General features: G+C 57.8%; 1 protein-coding gene and 1 long non-coding RNA gene across 2 annotated transcripts in view; one reads left to right on the top strand and one right to left on the bottom strand.

The window, feature by feature from the left end:
* FGD6 (FYVE, RhoGEF and PH domain containing 6) overlaps positions 1 to 10,437 on the top strand; it is a 71,313-nt gene extending 60,876 nt beyond the window's left edge. Inside the window, exons 13-21 of the mRNA XM_068142853.1 lie at positions 268 to 351; positions 1,513 to 1,592; positions 4,759 to 4,861; positions 5,327 to 5,473; positions 6,664 to 6,766; positions 7,527 to 7,654; positions 8,424 to 8,552; positions 9,518 to 9,666; positions 10,213 to 10,437. Coding sequence (XP_067998954.1) covers positions 268 to 351; positions 1,513 to 1,592; positions 4,759 to 4,861; positions 5,327 to 5,473; positions 6,664 to 6,766; positions 7,527 to 7,654; positions 8,424 to 8,552; positions 9,518 to 9,666; positions 10,213 to 10,249 — 960 coding nt within the window. The 3' untranslated portion in view covers positions 10,250 to 10,437. The remainder of the gene's footprint in view (positions 1 to 267; positions 352 to 1,512; positions 1,593 to 4,758; positions 4,862 to 5,326; positions 5,474 to 6,663; positions 6,767 to 7,526; positions 7,655 to 8,423; positions 8,553 to 9,517; positions 9,667 to 10,212) is intronic.
* LOC137443278 (uncharacterized) lies at positions 9,599 to 13,574 on the bottom strand. The gene is made up of 2 exons (XR_010987842.1): positions 13,441 to 13,574; positions 9,599 to 10,767 (listed from the first exon to the last, which is right to left on the bottom strand). It is a non-coding gene; the product is annotated as an uncharacterized lncRNA (long non-coding RNA).
* Positions 13,575 to 13,645: the final 71 nt, after the last annotated feature.

The raw sequence follows: 13,645 nt of genomic DNA, 5'->3' as shown, positions 1-13,645 counted from the left end.
ACAGCAGTTCTGCTCTGCTCTCTGAGCAGCCTTTGGTCACTACAAGCAGCAGTTCTGCTCTGCTCTGAGCAGCCTTTGGTCATCACAAGCAGCATTTCTGCTCTGCTCTGAGCAGCCTTTGGCCATCACAAGCAGCAGTTCTGCTCTGCTCTGAGCAGCCTTTGGTCATTAACAACAGCATTTCTGCTGTGCTCTCTGAGCAGCCTTTGCTCACTACAAGCAGCATTTCCTCCCTGTTTTCTGAACAGCATTTCTGCTCTGTTGCAGTTCAATGATGCCCTGCTCTACACCACTCCAGTGCAGTCTGGGATGTATAAACTCAACAACATGCTGTCCCTAGCTGGCATGAAGGTGAGGCACTGCTTTAAATGAGTCTTTCTCCAGACCTGTTTCAACTCAAGCCTCCAAGGTTTGCACACACAACCTTTGAGTGCTGTTGGAAAGCTGCTTCTGTTCCACAGAAATCCTCCAGCCTTACTGTTTCTTGCACCATGCAGCCTCTGGGATGGCTTCCTGCCTTTTCCTCACAAAAGCCTTTGCCAAAGGATCATCTCCCTGATGCCTCCTCCCTGGAGGTGTTGCAGGCCAGGCTGGATGGGGCCTTGGGCAGCCTGGGCTGGTGGGAGTTGTCCCTGCCCATGGCAGGGGGCTGGGACTGGATGACCTTGAAGGTGCTTTCTGACCCACAGCACTCTGAACCTCACCTTCCTTTCCCCCAGCATTGATCACCCTGCAGTGCTCTGCTGGCCTGGGGGCTGTGCTCCATGTTATGCAGGCTGCCTCACTTCTGCCTTGTGCCTGCTTTTACTACCTGCAGGCATCTCTGCCTGAGAAGCTGCTGGTGGAGCATCTCTCTGTGCTTGACAGGGGGCTAGCTGTGAGGCTTTGGTTTCTGAGCCCTTGTGAGAAGCATCAAAGCCAAGCCCTGAGCCCCTCTGGGCAGTGCTGAGGGATGCCATGCATTGCCCTGGCAGCTGCTGGGAACAGCTGCCCCTTGCCTCAGCAGTCAAGCAGCGTGCCCCTGTCAGGGGGAAGCATCAAGTGCAGATCTGATGCTCAGTCCACGCTCCTCAGGCAGAGCTGCATCATCTCTTCTGCCAGCAGATGTGCTGTGCAGGCTCTAAAGCTCCTTACCTTTGACCCTGGGGGGCTCAGGGTGATGAGCAGGGTGGGCCCAGCCCGCTGGGGTCTGGGGCAGACCATGGTGGGCCCTGCAGCAAGAGCAGTGCCTGTGCTGCCCAGCTGCAGGAGGTGCTTGGAGGCCAGCAGGACTGGGCAGGTGGAAGCACAGCAGGAAGGTGTCTGCCAGCTCTTGGGCTTCATCCTCTGCAGTGTTTGTGTGGGGCCACAGTGGAATGGAGGGGGGAGCACGTGGTCTCAGTGTAGCTGGGCTCTGCTGTGCCATCATCTCCAGAGTGTTCCTTCTGTGAGGGACTTGGCAGTGAGTGCAACTGAAGCAGCCATGAAAGGACCCCTTCAGCTTCACCATCAAGTCTTCTCTCTTGACTGAAGGTTAAAAAGCCAACCCAGGAAGCATACCAGAATGAGCTGAACATTGAGAGTGTGGAGAGGTCCTTCATCCTTTCTGCAAGGTAAGGCTCACAGATGAGCTCCCAGCAATTCCAAATGCAGACAGTGCCAAAGTCAAAGCAGCTGAAAACTCTGCAGTCCCAGCAGCCCTTGTCAGCTTCTGATGGCTTCTTGCACCCCTGGAGTCACAGGCTGGGCTGGAAGGGACCTGTGGAGGTGCCCTGGTCCAAGGCAGGGAGCAGGGACACTTGTCATGCAGAGCTGAAGCCACTGCAGAGCAGGGGAATGGAGGGTGGCTTTCTGGCAGGAGGGCAGAAGGGAGGTTTGCTCCTCTCAGGTTCTGTGCACAGGCAGAATCTGATTTGGAGAACTGAGGTTTGTGTTCAAGGGCAGCAGCAGGAAGGAGGCCTGGACACAGAACTCATGCCACAGGCACCACAGGAATTTGTAGCCCCAGCAGGGTTCAGCCTGACCCCTAGGGATGCAGCAGCTCCTTGTGGAGGGCTGGACAGGAGCACAGAGCCTCTGTGGCTGGTGGCTGAGCAGTGTGGGCTTAGGGCTGCAGCTGCCCCCACGACAGCTAACTGTTAATCAGAATGGAGGAAGCCTCCTGCCTGGCTCCTGCTTTTCAGCCTGCCTGCAGCTCACAGACCTGCAGTTCAACTCTTGCTGCCTGCCCTTGGGAGGAACAAGAGCCAAACCATTTCCAGGCCATGGGCTCTAGGCTTTGCTTTTCAGTCTTGGTTCTTCCAGGGCCCCTGACCTGCTCTGCTGGTGCCAGGGCAGGACAGGAGGCATGCCAAGGAGCTGTTGTGGTGCTGCTGGGCTGGCTGATCCTACAGGCCTTGGCTTTGAGTTTCTGGTTATTCCTGGTAACAGGGATTGGAAGAAGTCATCCTGGTCTTCCACCTAACCCAGCAGTGTGGTTGGGCCAAGAACTGGACCCCCTCTGGTGAGGGGAGAGGGGCAGTGGGCTCAAAGCAGAGCAGGGTCAGACCTTAGGAGGAAGTCCTCTGGGGGTGGGGAGACACTGGAACAGGTTGCCCAGAGAAGCTGTGGATTCCTCACCCCTGGAAGTGTTCAGGACCAGGCTGGATGAGGCCTTGAGCAGGCTGAGGGGTGGGAGGTGTCCCTGCCTGTGGCAGGGGGCTGGAACTGGATGAGCTTGAAGGTCCCTTCCAACTGAAGTCATCCTTTGATTGTGTGGGCCCAGGGAGCCTGAAGTTCTGGCAGGGGCAGCAGCTCCTGAAGTGGAGCTTGTCCTTGAGAGGAGGAAACCAAAGGTCCCCACGAGGCAGGCAGAGGATGGAGGGGCACAGACCCAGGGCAGCCCTGGCCTGTGCCCAGCAGGGTGCCTCTGGCCAAGCCCTGGCTGCTGTGGGTCTGAGCTGCAGCTCTGTGTGCTGGCAGGGGTGACAGTGCTGATGCCCCTGGGGACAGACATCCCTCCTCCTCTGTGCATCAGGCTGAGCAGGGGCAGGCTGCTGCTCTGCTGTGACCTGGGCAGTCAATGCCCACAGGAGGATGTCTGCAGAGAGGCAGCAGCAGCCCTGCCCGAGGGCCATGCTGAGGTTGACCTTCTGAGGGTGGCCAAGGGAAGCAGCTCCATTGTCTGAGCAGCAGCTGCTGGGAGCAGCAGGCTTGGGAGGGCTCTTTGGGTTGGGCTCTCTGCCTCTGGGGTTTTCCAACAGATTTCAGTCTGCCTTAAGGTTCTTTTGCACTGAGGAAATGAAGGCATCACAGAGCTCAGGGGGGGAGCCCTGGGAAGCAGTTCCAGGACCTGCAGGAAGGCTGCAGAGAGACTTTTGCTGAGGGGGTCTGGAGCCAGGCCCAGGGGGAATGGTTTGGAGCTGAGGCAGAGCAGGGTCAGAGTGGAGCTGAGGCAGAAGTTGTTCAGCAGGAGGCTGCTGAGCTTCTGGCCCAGGCTGCCCAGGGAGGCTGTGGCTGCCTCCTGCCTGGGGGTGTTGAGGGCCAGGCTGGATGAGGCCCTGAGCAGCTGAGCCTGGCTGAGAGGTGTCCCTGCTGGGAGTGTGAGAAGCTTAGGCAGCAGCCAAACCTTCAGCCTGTTAGCTGCTTTCTCCTCAGCCTAACCCAGAGCACAGCACTGTGCCAGCTGCTGGGAAGCAAATCAGCTCTGCCTCAGCTGAAACCAGGACACAGATGGTAACCATTTCAGCTCCAAAAGTGTTCAGCTGAAGACAAATCTCACTTCTCTGGCTTTATGTTCCAGTGTCCTGCCTGGGGTGGTGTGTGCAGCCCAGGGGAGAGATTCTGGAGTGACCCTGGGGCAGGGACAGGCAGGGGAGGAGGGAGGCTGGGAGGAAATGCAAGCAAGCTCAGAAGGGCAGTGCAGAGCAGGGGCTGTTGGCCACCTCAGGCTGAGGCTCACTGACTGCTTTCTCCAGCCTGGGCTGAGGCCTTGCTCCTCCCCAGGCTCTCTGGAGGCAGCACTGTTGCACAGGGTGCAGTGCAGTGTACTGGGCAGCTCCTAACCAGGGAAACAAATCAGCACATCTGCACAGGCCAGCACCCCCAGGAGTGAAGCTCTGGGCCTGGAAACAGCAGCCCAGGCCAGCCTGGTGTGGGCAGAGGCCAGCAGAGAGCTGCATCACCTCCCCTGAGCTAAGCAGAGCTCAGCTGGGAGAGGTGCCCTGGAGCCTTCTCCAGGCTGCACAGCCCCAGCTCCCTCAGCCTGTGCTCAGGGCAGAGCTGCTCCAGCCCTGGGATCAGCTTTGTGGCCAGGAGGAAGCCTTCAGGAGCACAGGGCTGGGGCTGGGGCTGGTTTTTCCCTCGTGGTTCACAGTCTGGGCTGTAACAGCCTGCACCCTTGGAAGGAAGGAGGGCAAAAGGGACTGAGCCCCCCTCAGGAGAGAGGGCTTCATCCTTCATCCCCTTGCTCTGGGAGCCCCTGGGTCACCCAAGCTGCTCAAGGCTCCTGGGAGAGGGGGGGGAGCCCTGAACCAGTGCCAGGGCATTTTGGAAGGAGGAAAGGGAGGGAGGGAATCCACACTGCAGCAACAGAGAGCAACCTTAGTCCAGTATTCATCAAGACAAGGAGCTGACACTGTCCAGAGAGTCAGAACCACAGGGACTGGAGGCTGCCTGGGAACCTGAGGCTGCAGGAGAGTTGGGGCAGCATGTAAGAAAGCTGAGGGAGGGTCACCAGTGCCTGCTGCTGAGTTTTAGATGCTAGCAAGGACAAACTGTGTTTGCTTTCCCCTCCAACAGCTCTGCCACAGAGAGAGATGAGTGGTTAGAAGCCATCTCCAAGTCAATTGAGGACTATACAAAGAAGAGGATCACATTTAACCCCAGCAGGAGCCTTGAAGAGGTACCTTGCCCCCTGGCTGCTTGGGCTGCTCCCTTTTGGGGCAGGAAATCCCTTTGCAAGTGTTCAGAGCACTGAGGCACTGCATGATGAGCAATGAGGCAAGCAATGAGCAGAGGCTGGAGCAGAGTATTTCACAGCATGGCCTGCTCCAGGCATTTGCAACTCTCCTTCCAAGCAACCCCAAGCAGCTTCCTCAGCTCCCTCAGCAGTCCTCTGAGCAGCAAGGTGAGGTGGAAGGGCTTTGAATTGGAGCAGCCCTTGGTGTGAGCAGGCTGGGAAAGCCACACAGCCCTGAACTGATTCATCTGGCTGAAGGCAGCTCTGGCATGCTGCAGCAGGCAGCAGCTAAGAGCTGGCAGCTTCCCAGGGCAGGCTTTCAGTGTCATGGCAGTTCACCTTTCATCAGCAGAAGTGTTGGTCCAGTTCCTCACCACTAATGCAGTGCTGCTCTGCCTCTCCTCTCAGGCAGATCCAGAGAAGCAGGAAGAGGACAGTCCCCTGGGATCCAAGGCTCCCATCTGGATCCCTGACACCAGAGCCACTATGTGCATGATCTGTACCAGTGAATTCACCCTGACCTGGAGAAGGCATCACTGCAGGGCATGTGGAAAGGTTGGGCAGCTGTGCTACCTGTGGCATCACTCCTTCAGGGTCCCAAGTGGAGCCTCCCTGCAGCACCACTGCCATGCACAGTGACCTGGGTTCAGACCAGCAGGGGGGTGCAGGGGTGGGCTTGGGGTGCTGGAGGGTGGCTGTGGCACTCACTTGGGGCCATGGTTCAGTTGGGTTGCTGGTGGGGCAAGGCCACTCTGGTTGTCTGGGTTCCTGAAGGGCCAGGCCCTGCTGAGGGGGCTCCAGGACCAGACAGGGCTGAGTTTCCTCTCCCCACTCCACTAAGGGGTGAGACTGCTTCCCCCAGAAGGATCCTCTGCTCTGCTCAGCATTCCCCTGCAGCCCAGAGGTCCAGGAGTCCATGCCAGGCTGCTGTTTGGCCTCTAACCTGCTGCATGCTTCCTGCTTGGCACTTTGGGCAGCAATGCCTGGCTGCCCTCTGCTTCTGCAGCTGTGTAGTGAGCCCTGGAGTCATGGAGCTGTCTGGGTTGGAAGAGCCCTCCAGGATCACCCAGCCCAACCAGCAACCCAGCCCCACCATGGACACCAAACCATGGCCTGAGGCACCACATCCAAGGTTCCTTGAACCCCCCCAGGCATGGGGACTCCACCACCCCCCTGGGCAGCCTCAGCCAGTCCCTGACCACTCCTGCACCAAAGACATTCTTCCTCCTCTCCAACCTAAGCCTCCCCTGGCACAGCCTCAGGCCAGTTCCTCTTGTTCTGTCACCTGAGACTAGGGAGCAGAGCCCAAGCCCCAGCTCCCTGCAGCTCCCTGAGAGCAGGCTGCAGAGAGCTGGAAGCTGCAGAGAGCTTCCCTGGCTGTGGTAAGGGAAACACTGCTTGTGGGTGTCAGTCAGCACCTCCTGGGGTTACCCTCCACGCTTCTGCAGGGTGGGTCTGAGAGGCCTTTGCTTTGCTTACTCAATGGGGCTGCAGGATGAGGCCCTGGCTAGTGGAGAAGCTGCCAGCAGAGCCTTGCCTGGCTGTGGCTGATCCTTTACAACCTTGTGACTGCCCCAGGGCTGCTCCTGCTGTGCATTGGCTTCCTGGTGTGTGGCACTCAGAGGTTCCTCATCTGCCTACTGCAGGCTCTGTTTGGGGCTTCACAGCACTGAAGTGAAGGTCTTGGAGCCTCTGGTGATTGCCAGGCTCACCTCCTGCCCACTGACACCTTTGTCTGCTTCCAGATTGTCTGCCAGGCTTGTTCCTCAAACAAGCATGGCTTGGACTACATGAAAAACCAGCCAGCAAGAGTCTGTGACCATTGCTTCAGGCAGCTACAGAAGCAAGGTAAAGAAAACCTTCACAAACTGTCCTTGTGTTTCTGGACCTTAGGAACAGGAGCCAGCAGTGCCCAGGTGGGCAGGGAGGGCAGCAGCAGCCTGGCCTGGAGCAGCAGTGGTGTGGGCAGCAGCAGCAGGGCAGGGATGGGGCCCCTGGGTGGGCACTGCTGAGGCTGAACCTTGGGCACTGGGCTCAGTTTTGGGCCTCTCACTGCCAGAAGGACTTTGAGAGCTGGAGCAGGGCCAGAGAAGGGCAACAGAGCTGGGGAAGGGCCTGGAGAGCAGGGCTGGGGAGGAGCAGCTGAGGGCCCTGGGGGTGTTGAGCCTGGAGCAGAGGAGGCTGAGGGAGAGCTCCTTGCTCTCTGCAGCTCCCTGAGAGGAGGCTGCAGCCAGCTGGGGGTTGGGCTCTGCTCCCCAGCCTCAGATGATGGAAGGAGAGGCAATGGCCTGGAGTGTGCCAGGGGAGGGTTGGGTTGGAGAGGAGGAAGAATGTCTTTGGTGCAGGAGTGGTCAGGGACTGTCCCAGGCTGCTGGGGGAGTCACAAGACCAAAGCATTTAGTTCTCAGTTTCTTGTGGTTGTGATCTGGGGGAGTCCAGGCCAAGCTGCTGCTGCTAATGCTGAGCTGTTCATTCAGCAGTGCCTGTCGAGCCTTGGTGAGCAGGCTGGGGATGCCAGCTGGATTCAGGAGGGAGGGAGGGAGAGCCTCACTGCCTGTGCCTGGCTGGCTGTGCCAGGGAAGCAGTACATTCACCCTCTGCATTTTAGATCACCAGTGCACTCCCAAGAGTGGATCCCCAGTCAACCACAGATCTCCATCAAGTGCCTTGTCTACAGTCTTGCACAGTATCCCCTCTGGGAGGAAGCAGAAAAAGATCCCTGCAGCCCTTAAAGAAGTAAGTTTTGGTGCAGGCAGGTTTTGGTGCAGGCAGGTTTTGGTCCAAGTCAGTTTTGGTCCAGGTGCCCCTTGGGGTTGTGGCACCAAAGCTCACAACACAAAGGCCAGCCTGGAATTCCCTGGCTTGCCTTCTCTGGAGCCAAAAGGCAAAGCTCAGCTGGAGCAGCAGCTCAGGCCTCAGTGCCTTGCAGGCAGGGACCTGAGCTCAGCTGCATGAGCAGCTCTGAGGCTGTGCCTCAGGGAGGTGGCCAGAGCTGCAGCTCCTGCCTCCTTCCCTGTGTCCCAGGGCCTTGCCTTCAGCTCTGCTCCAACACTCCCTGAGGAGACTTCCCCCAGCCCAGCTCTTGCCTTGGGACTAGGAGAGGCAGAGCTAAACTCTGCCTGCCAGCACTGGGGGCCTCGGGGAGGGGAGGAGGGGACTTTCCTTCTGGTGCAGGGCTGTGTGTGCTCCTCTGTGTCCAGCCTCCCTTGTCCTGCTGCAGCCAGTCTAAGGCCCAGCTCTGTGACTGCAGAAACCTCTCCTCCAGGCCAGAGAGGTGGTGGCAGCCAAACCTGGTTTCCTCTCAGCCCTCTGAGCCAGTTCCCCACTTTCAACTGAGATCAGGCAAGAAGCTGAGTCTGGCAGGACAGGGCTTGGGGTTTAGCTCTGCTGCAGTCCCTGCTCACTGCAGGGGCTGGGCAGGGTGGCCTTGGAGGCTCCTCCCAGCCTGATGCCAGCTGTGGGCTCTGGCTTTGTCTCTTGGATTTTGGGTCCTTCTTCTCTCCAGGTTTCAGCCAATACAGAGGACTCCACAATGAGTGGCTACCTGCACAGGTCTAAGGGCAACAAGAAGCCATGGAAACACCTCTGGTTTGTGATCAAAAACAAGGTGCTGTACACATATGCTGCCAGTGAGGTAAGGAACCACCCAGGCAGGGTAGTGCTGGGGCAGAGCTGGGAACAAGCTACACAGTTAGATGAGTGAGACAGGAGTGGCTCTGCTGAATTAGGCAGGAATTAGCTCAGCCTTTCAGCATGCTCAGTGCAGCTGAGGGCAGCCCATGGCCCCCTTCAGACATGAGGTCTCTCCACTAAGGCTGTGGGAGAGAGCTCTGGGCTAGAAGGACCTTGGGTCAGCTGCCAAGTGGGAGTTGACCTTCTGACAGAAGCAGCACAGAGACTGGGAGGGGCAGGAAGGGACCTCTGGAGATCACTGAGTCCAAGCCCCCTGCCAGAGCAGGGCACCCAGGGCAGGAACACATCCAGGCAGCTTTTGAAAGGCTCCAGAGCAGACTCCACAACCTCTGTGGGCAGCCTGCTCCAGGGCTCAGCACCCTCACAGGGACAAAGGTTTCCCTCCTCTTCCCCTGGCACCTCCTCTGCTCCAGCTTGCCCCCAGTGCCCCTGGTGCTGTGCTTGGCCATCCCTGAGCAGAGCCTGGCTCCAGCCCTGCACATCTTCATCCCCAGCACTGAGGGCAGCCCTCAGGCTCCTCTGCTCCCAGCCCCAGCTCCCTCAGCTGTGCTCACAGGAGATGTTCCACTGCCTGCAGCAGCTCTGTGCCCTGGGATGGACTCTCTCAAGCAGTTCCCTGTCTTGAGCTGAGGGGCCCAGAAGTCCTCAGGGGGATGAGACTGCAGAGTGAAAGTGCAGGTAGATGCCATCAGGGATGTACAAAGGGGCACAGCAGTGCTAAGCCTGAGGTTTTGTTCCCCCCTGCCCCCTGATCCATGCCGCCTGCAGTGCATGACTGTTTGCAACAACTTCCTGGCTGCTGAGTGTGCAGCAGTGGTGTGGTGCATGAGCAGAGTCCAAAAGCATTCCTCAGTGTGGACTGCAAGCTCCAATGTTGTTGTGTTTGCTTCCCTGCCTTTGACACAGGATGTGGCAGCACTAGAGAGCCAACCCTTGCTTGGATTCACAGTCAGTGAAGTCAAGGAGGAGAACTCAGAGTCCAGAGTGTTCCACCTACTGCACAAAAACACTTTATTTTACATCTTCAAGGCAGATGATCCTCACTCAGCTCAGAAGTAAGAAACCATCTCAACCAACTTCTCTTCCTTTTGTTGCTGGGAAAGGTTCCAGGAGTCTGAGTGTTCAGCTTCACAGAGCCACAGAATGGTTTAGGGGGGAAGGGACCCCAAAGCTCATCCAGTTCCAGCCCCCTGCCATGGGCAGGGACCCCTCCCACCAGCCCAGGCTGCTCAAAGCCTCATCCAGCCTGGCCTTGAAGGAGCTGGATGCCCAGGGAGGCTGTGGCTGCCTCCTGCCTGGGGGTGTTGAGGGCCAGGCTGGATGAGGCCCTGAGCAGCTGAGTGTAGCTGAGAGGTGTCCCTGGGCCTGGAGGGGAGGTTGGAGGGGATGAGCTCTGAGCTCCCTCCCAGCCTGAGCCACTCTGCTACCTACCTGTGCCTGTGTCAGGCTTTGTGTGTTGGAACTCCCTGGAGAGGTGCCTGGCACTTGCAGCACCACCCCAAGTGGGGATGGAGGAGAGCTGCCACCTCTGGTGCCCCTCTGCAGCCCCTCCCAGCAGAGTGGGTTCTGGGTTTACCTAACAGAGTTTGCTTCTCCCCCAGGTGGATAGAGGCTTTCCAGGAAGGCACCATCCTCTAGCAGTGCCAGCAGCCTGGGAGCAGTGTCCAAGGAGCAGCTGTCCCAGGAGCCCTGCCCTGCCCCTGCTGTACATTTGCCCAGAGGAAGCTGTTGCAGTTTGAGTGCAAGGTGATATTTTTCTAAGGCCCTGTGTGTGTTTCTGTCTTGGTGCCCAATGTGTTATTTATTAAACCCCAATGTTTCCTGCAGTGCTCAGAGTTCATTTGGGAGGTCTGCAGCCAGCTCCAAAGTGTCTCCAAGGACAGCAGGTGGCCACTCAGCATCTCCCCAGAGCCTTCAAAGCTTTAGCTAACACAAGGCACAAGGAATCTGCTGCAGCTGCCTGCTGCACAGGTTGTGAGGTGCTGCTGCCCCCTGTGCAGCTTGGCAGGAGCAGACCAAAAGAGGAAGCTGCAGGGGGTTGGATCTTCTTTGGCTGTGGAAACTCCTCCCTGAGAGGCTGCATGCTCCTGCTGCTCCTTCCCTGGGTGGCAGTTGAGGTCCTGTGCTACACAAGAAGCTCTGGCTCACAGCAGCAGCTGCAAAGTGCAGTTATTAAAGAGAGAGGAAAGGAAAATCAATTACTGGGAGGGGAGGAAAGAGAGGAAAGGGAAAACTCTTCCAAGAGGCTCTGCAGTTGTTGAGCTACAGCCCTGGAGCTCTCCCAGTACTGCCAGTGCCAAAGCAGTTCTCCTCAAACCACTGCAGGGTAAACCTTCTCTTCCACTGCAGCAGCCACTGAGTTACACTGTGAAGGCAGAGGGCAAGCACACACCTCTGAGGGGCAGGGAAAAGCCCCAGGAGGTTCTTTGGTTCACTTCACTTCTGTGCCCAGCATGCAGCAGCACAAAGCCCCAGCAGGGGCAGTCTCTCTGAGCCCCTCCCCAGTGTTCAGCCACTGTGCTTCCACCCCTTCTGTCTGGAGTGGAGTGGCACAGCCAGCTGGCACTGAGCTGCAGGCTGCCCTTGGCTTGCACTGCCAGCTCCAAGCACATTGCAGGCTTAGCTGTTTGGGTCTGCTCTGCTGCTGCCAGCACACCTCACCAGGGAGCACTTGCTGAGGGTTTGGTGCTTTTGTGCTATTGGACTGCAAAACCCCAAAGCCTGACCACTGTAATGGAACCAGAGCCCTGCAGAGCACCTGCAGGAAGCCCTTTCCATGTCCAGTGTGAGGGAGGTGCAGCCACTGCATTTCACTGTCTGAAACACTTCCCTGCACTCCTGAGCCAAGCTCCTTGGGCTAACAGAATTTAGAGTCATTCACTTCTGCCAGTTTGAGTCCATTCTGTGGCCTCATGCAGGAGAGGAGAGGTGGCAGAGCAGCTGGCAGTCCCCACAGAAAGGCCAGGAGTAGAAATGCAACCCAAAACTCCCCTGCCCCCTCCAGGACCTCCAGCTGAGCTCTCAGGTGCTAGGCTGGCTCTGCAGAAGCTCCACAGCTGCTGTGGAGTGAGGGGCAGGCTCAGAAGCCTGCTGCTTGCCACCAGGCAAACAACTTTGGTGAGCTGAAGCACTTCAGCAGAGCTCCTTCCTGCAGCAGGGGCTGCAGGCTGCAGGCCTGGGGCTTGAAGTGCTGTGGGACTCTGATCAAAGCCTTCATCCTCTTCATGCAAGCCTGGCAACTGAATGCTCTCCTCCTGTGCTCCCCAAAAGCAGCTGCTGGCTGAAGCCAGGGAAGCTGTGAGCAAGTCTCCTCAGGGGCAGTTCTGCCTTGGTTTTTAACTGTGCCCAACACAAAACTGATGGCAAGGGGGCAGGGATGGGGCCTGGCTCTCCCAGCTGGCAGGACCTAAGGGAAGAGCTTCCTAACTCTCAGCTCCAGGATGGGAAGCCAGGCAGCAGCAAAGCAGTCAGCAGTAGGGCTAGGAGCAAGCTGAGTCCTCTTCAGCTGCTGGGCTGATACAAAGCTCCCTGCTGCAAAACACAGCACTAAAAGTCCAAGCCCCTTCTGAGGGAGCTGCCCAAGGTCTGCCTCAGGTGTGGCTTCAAACCACCCCTGAAGGCAGGGTGCAGGGTGAGGAGATGGGTTGAAGTGTGCTGCGGAAAGCTGAGGGCTGCTTCAGAAAGCAGTTGCTCAGTCAGCAACAGAAGAACACTCTGTGCCAGACAGAGGCTGGAATGGAGCCTTAAAGGACAAGAGAGCACAGAGGGAGCCTTGGAAACACCAGCAGAGAGCACTCACTGCAGCCTGAGGTGTCTGAAGGAGGCTGCCTCAGCGTGGCAGGGGTTCCCCTGCTGCCTTCTGCTGTCCCTAGGGCCTTGTGCTGTGGGAAGAGCCACAACAGAAGCACTTTGCTGCTGCCTTCAGGTGGTTGCTCTTCAAACCTTCTTTCTCCAGCTCACCTCCCCTTGTGCTTCACTGCCAGCAAATGAGGGTGCCTAGCAAGAAAGGAATGTCCAGCAGTGGGGCAAGGGAGAAGGGTTTGGAGCTGAGGCAGAGCAGGGTCAGAGTGGAGCTGAGGCAGAAGTTGTTCAGCAGGAGGCTGCTGAGCCTCTGGCCCAGGCTGCCCAGGGAGGCTGTGGCTGCCTCCTGCCTGGGGGTGTTGAGGGCCAGGCTGGATGAGGCCCTGAGCAGCTGAGTGTAGCTGAGAGGTGTCCCTGGGCATGGAGGGGAGGCTGGAGCTGAGCTCTGAGCTCCCTCCCAGCCTGAGCCACTCATGGAAATAAAGGATGCACTTCTTGGTTTGAGTGAACACTAAAGCAGAGCACAGGGGTTTGCACACCTGGCTACCTCCTCCTTACAGAGCCTCTGCCTACCTGAGGCTGGTCAGCAGAAGCCAACCTCCAGCACTGACTGGCAGCATCTCTGCTCTTGGCTAAACACTCTGGGACGAATCCTGAGTTCTAATGAAGTCTCTCCTCTAACTCCCAACTCCTCCTTGTGCCCAAAGGACTGAAACAAGGGGATGGAGGAGCAGCCATGGACACCTTGTACCCAGCAGGGGGGGTGGGGGGTGTGAAAACTTGATTGCTCAGTGGTGGGTATCACCTCCTCAGCCACAGAGAGCTCTGGGGAGCCACATTCCATGCCTTGGATTGCCACCACTGCTGTCCCCTGTTTCACCATCTCCACAGACTGGTGTGGAGCAGCCCTGAACTCTCCCTGAGTGCAGGGAATAAAATCCTTTGGCTTGCAGAGGAAGGTTGCAGAGCTGGTGTGAATACTCTGTGGCTGTGCACCATGTCTGTATGAATAAAGTCACAGCAGTTACCTTTGCACTCTGGCTGTCTGGGTGTCATCCTTGGAGGGGTTGATGCTCCATGGGATCTGCCTGCCTGCTGCTTTTCAGGTCAGGCCTCTGCTGAGTTCTGTGCAGCATCAGCCTGGACATGGAGACTTGCTTCACAATTCCTGCTGTGTGTTCAGGGAAGCACACAAGGGGCTGGGTTGGAAGGGCCCTTCTGGATCATCCAGTT

The sequence above is a fragment of the Melanerpes formicivorus genome, unplaced genomic scaffold (assembly GCF_026170545.1).
Source record: "Melanerpes formicivorus ecotype bairdi unplaced genomic scaffold, bMelFor1.0.p_v2 SCAF_8, whole genome shotgun sequence".
NCBI classification, from domain to species: domain Eukaryota; kingdom Metazoa; phylum Chordata; class Aves; order Piciformes; family Picidae; genus Melanerpes; species Melanerpes formicivorus.
This window is presented reverse-complemented; position numbering and strand designations above follow the sequence as displayed.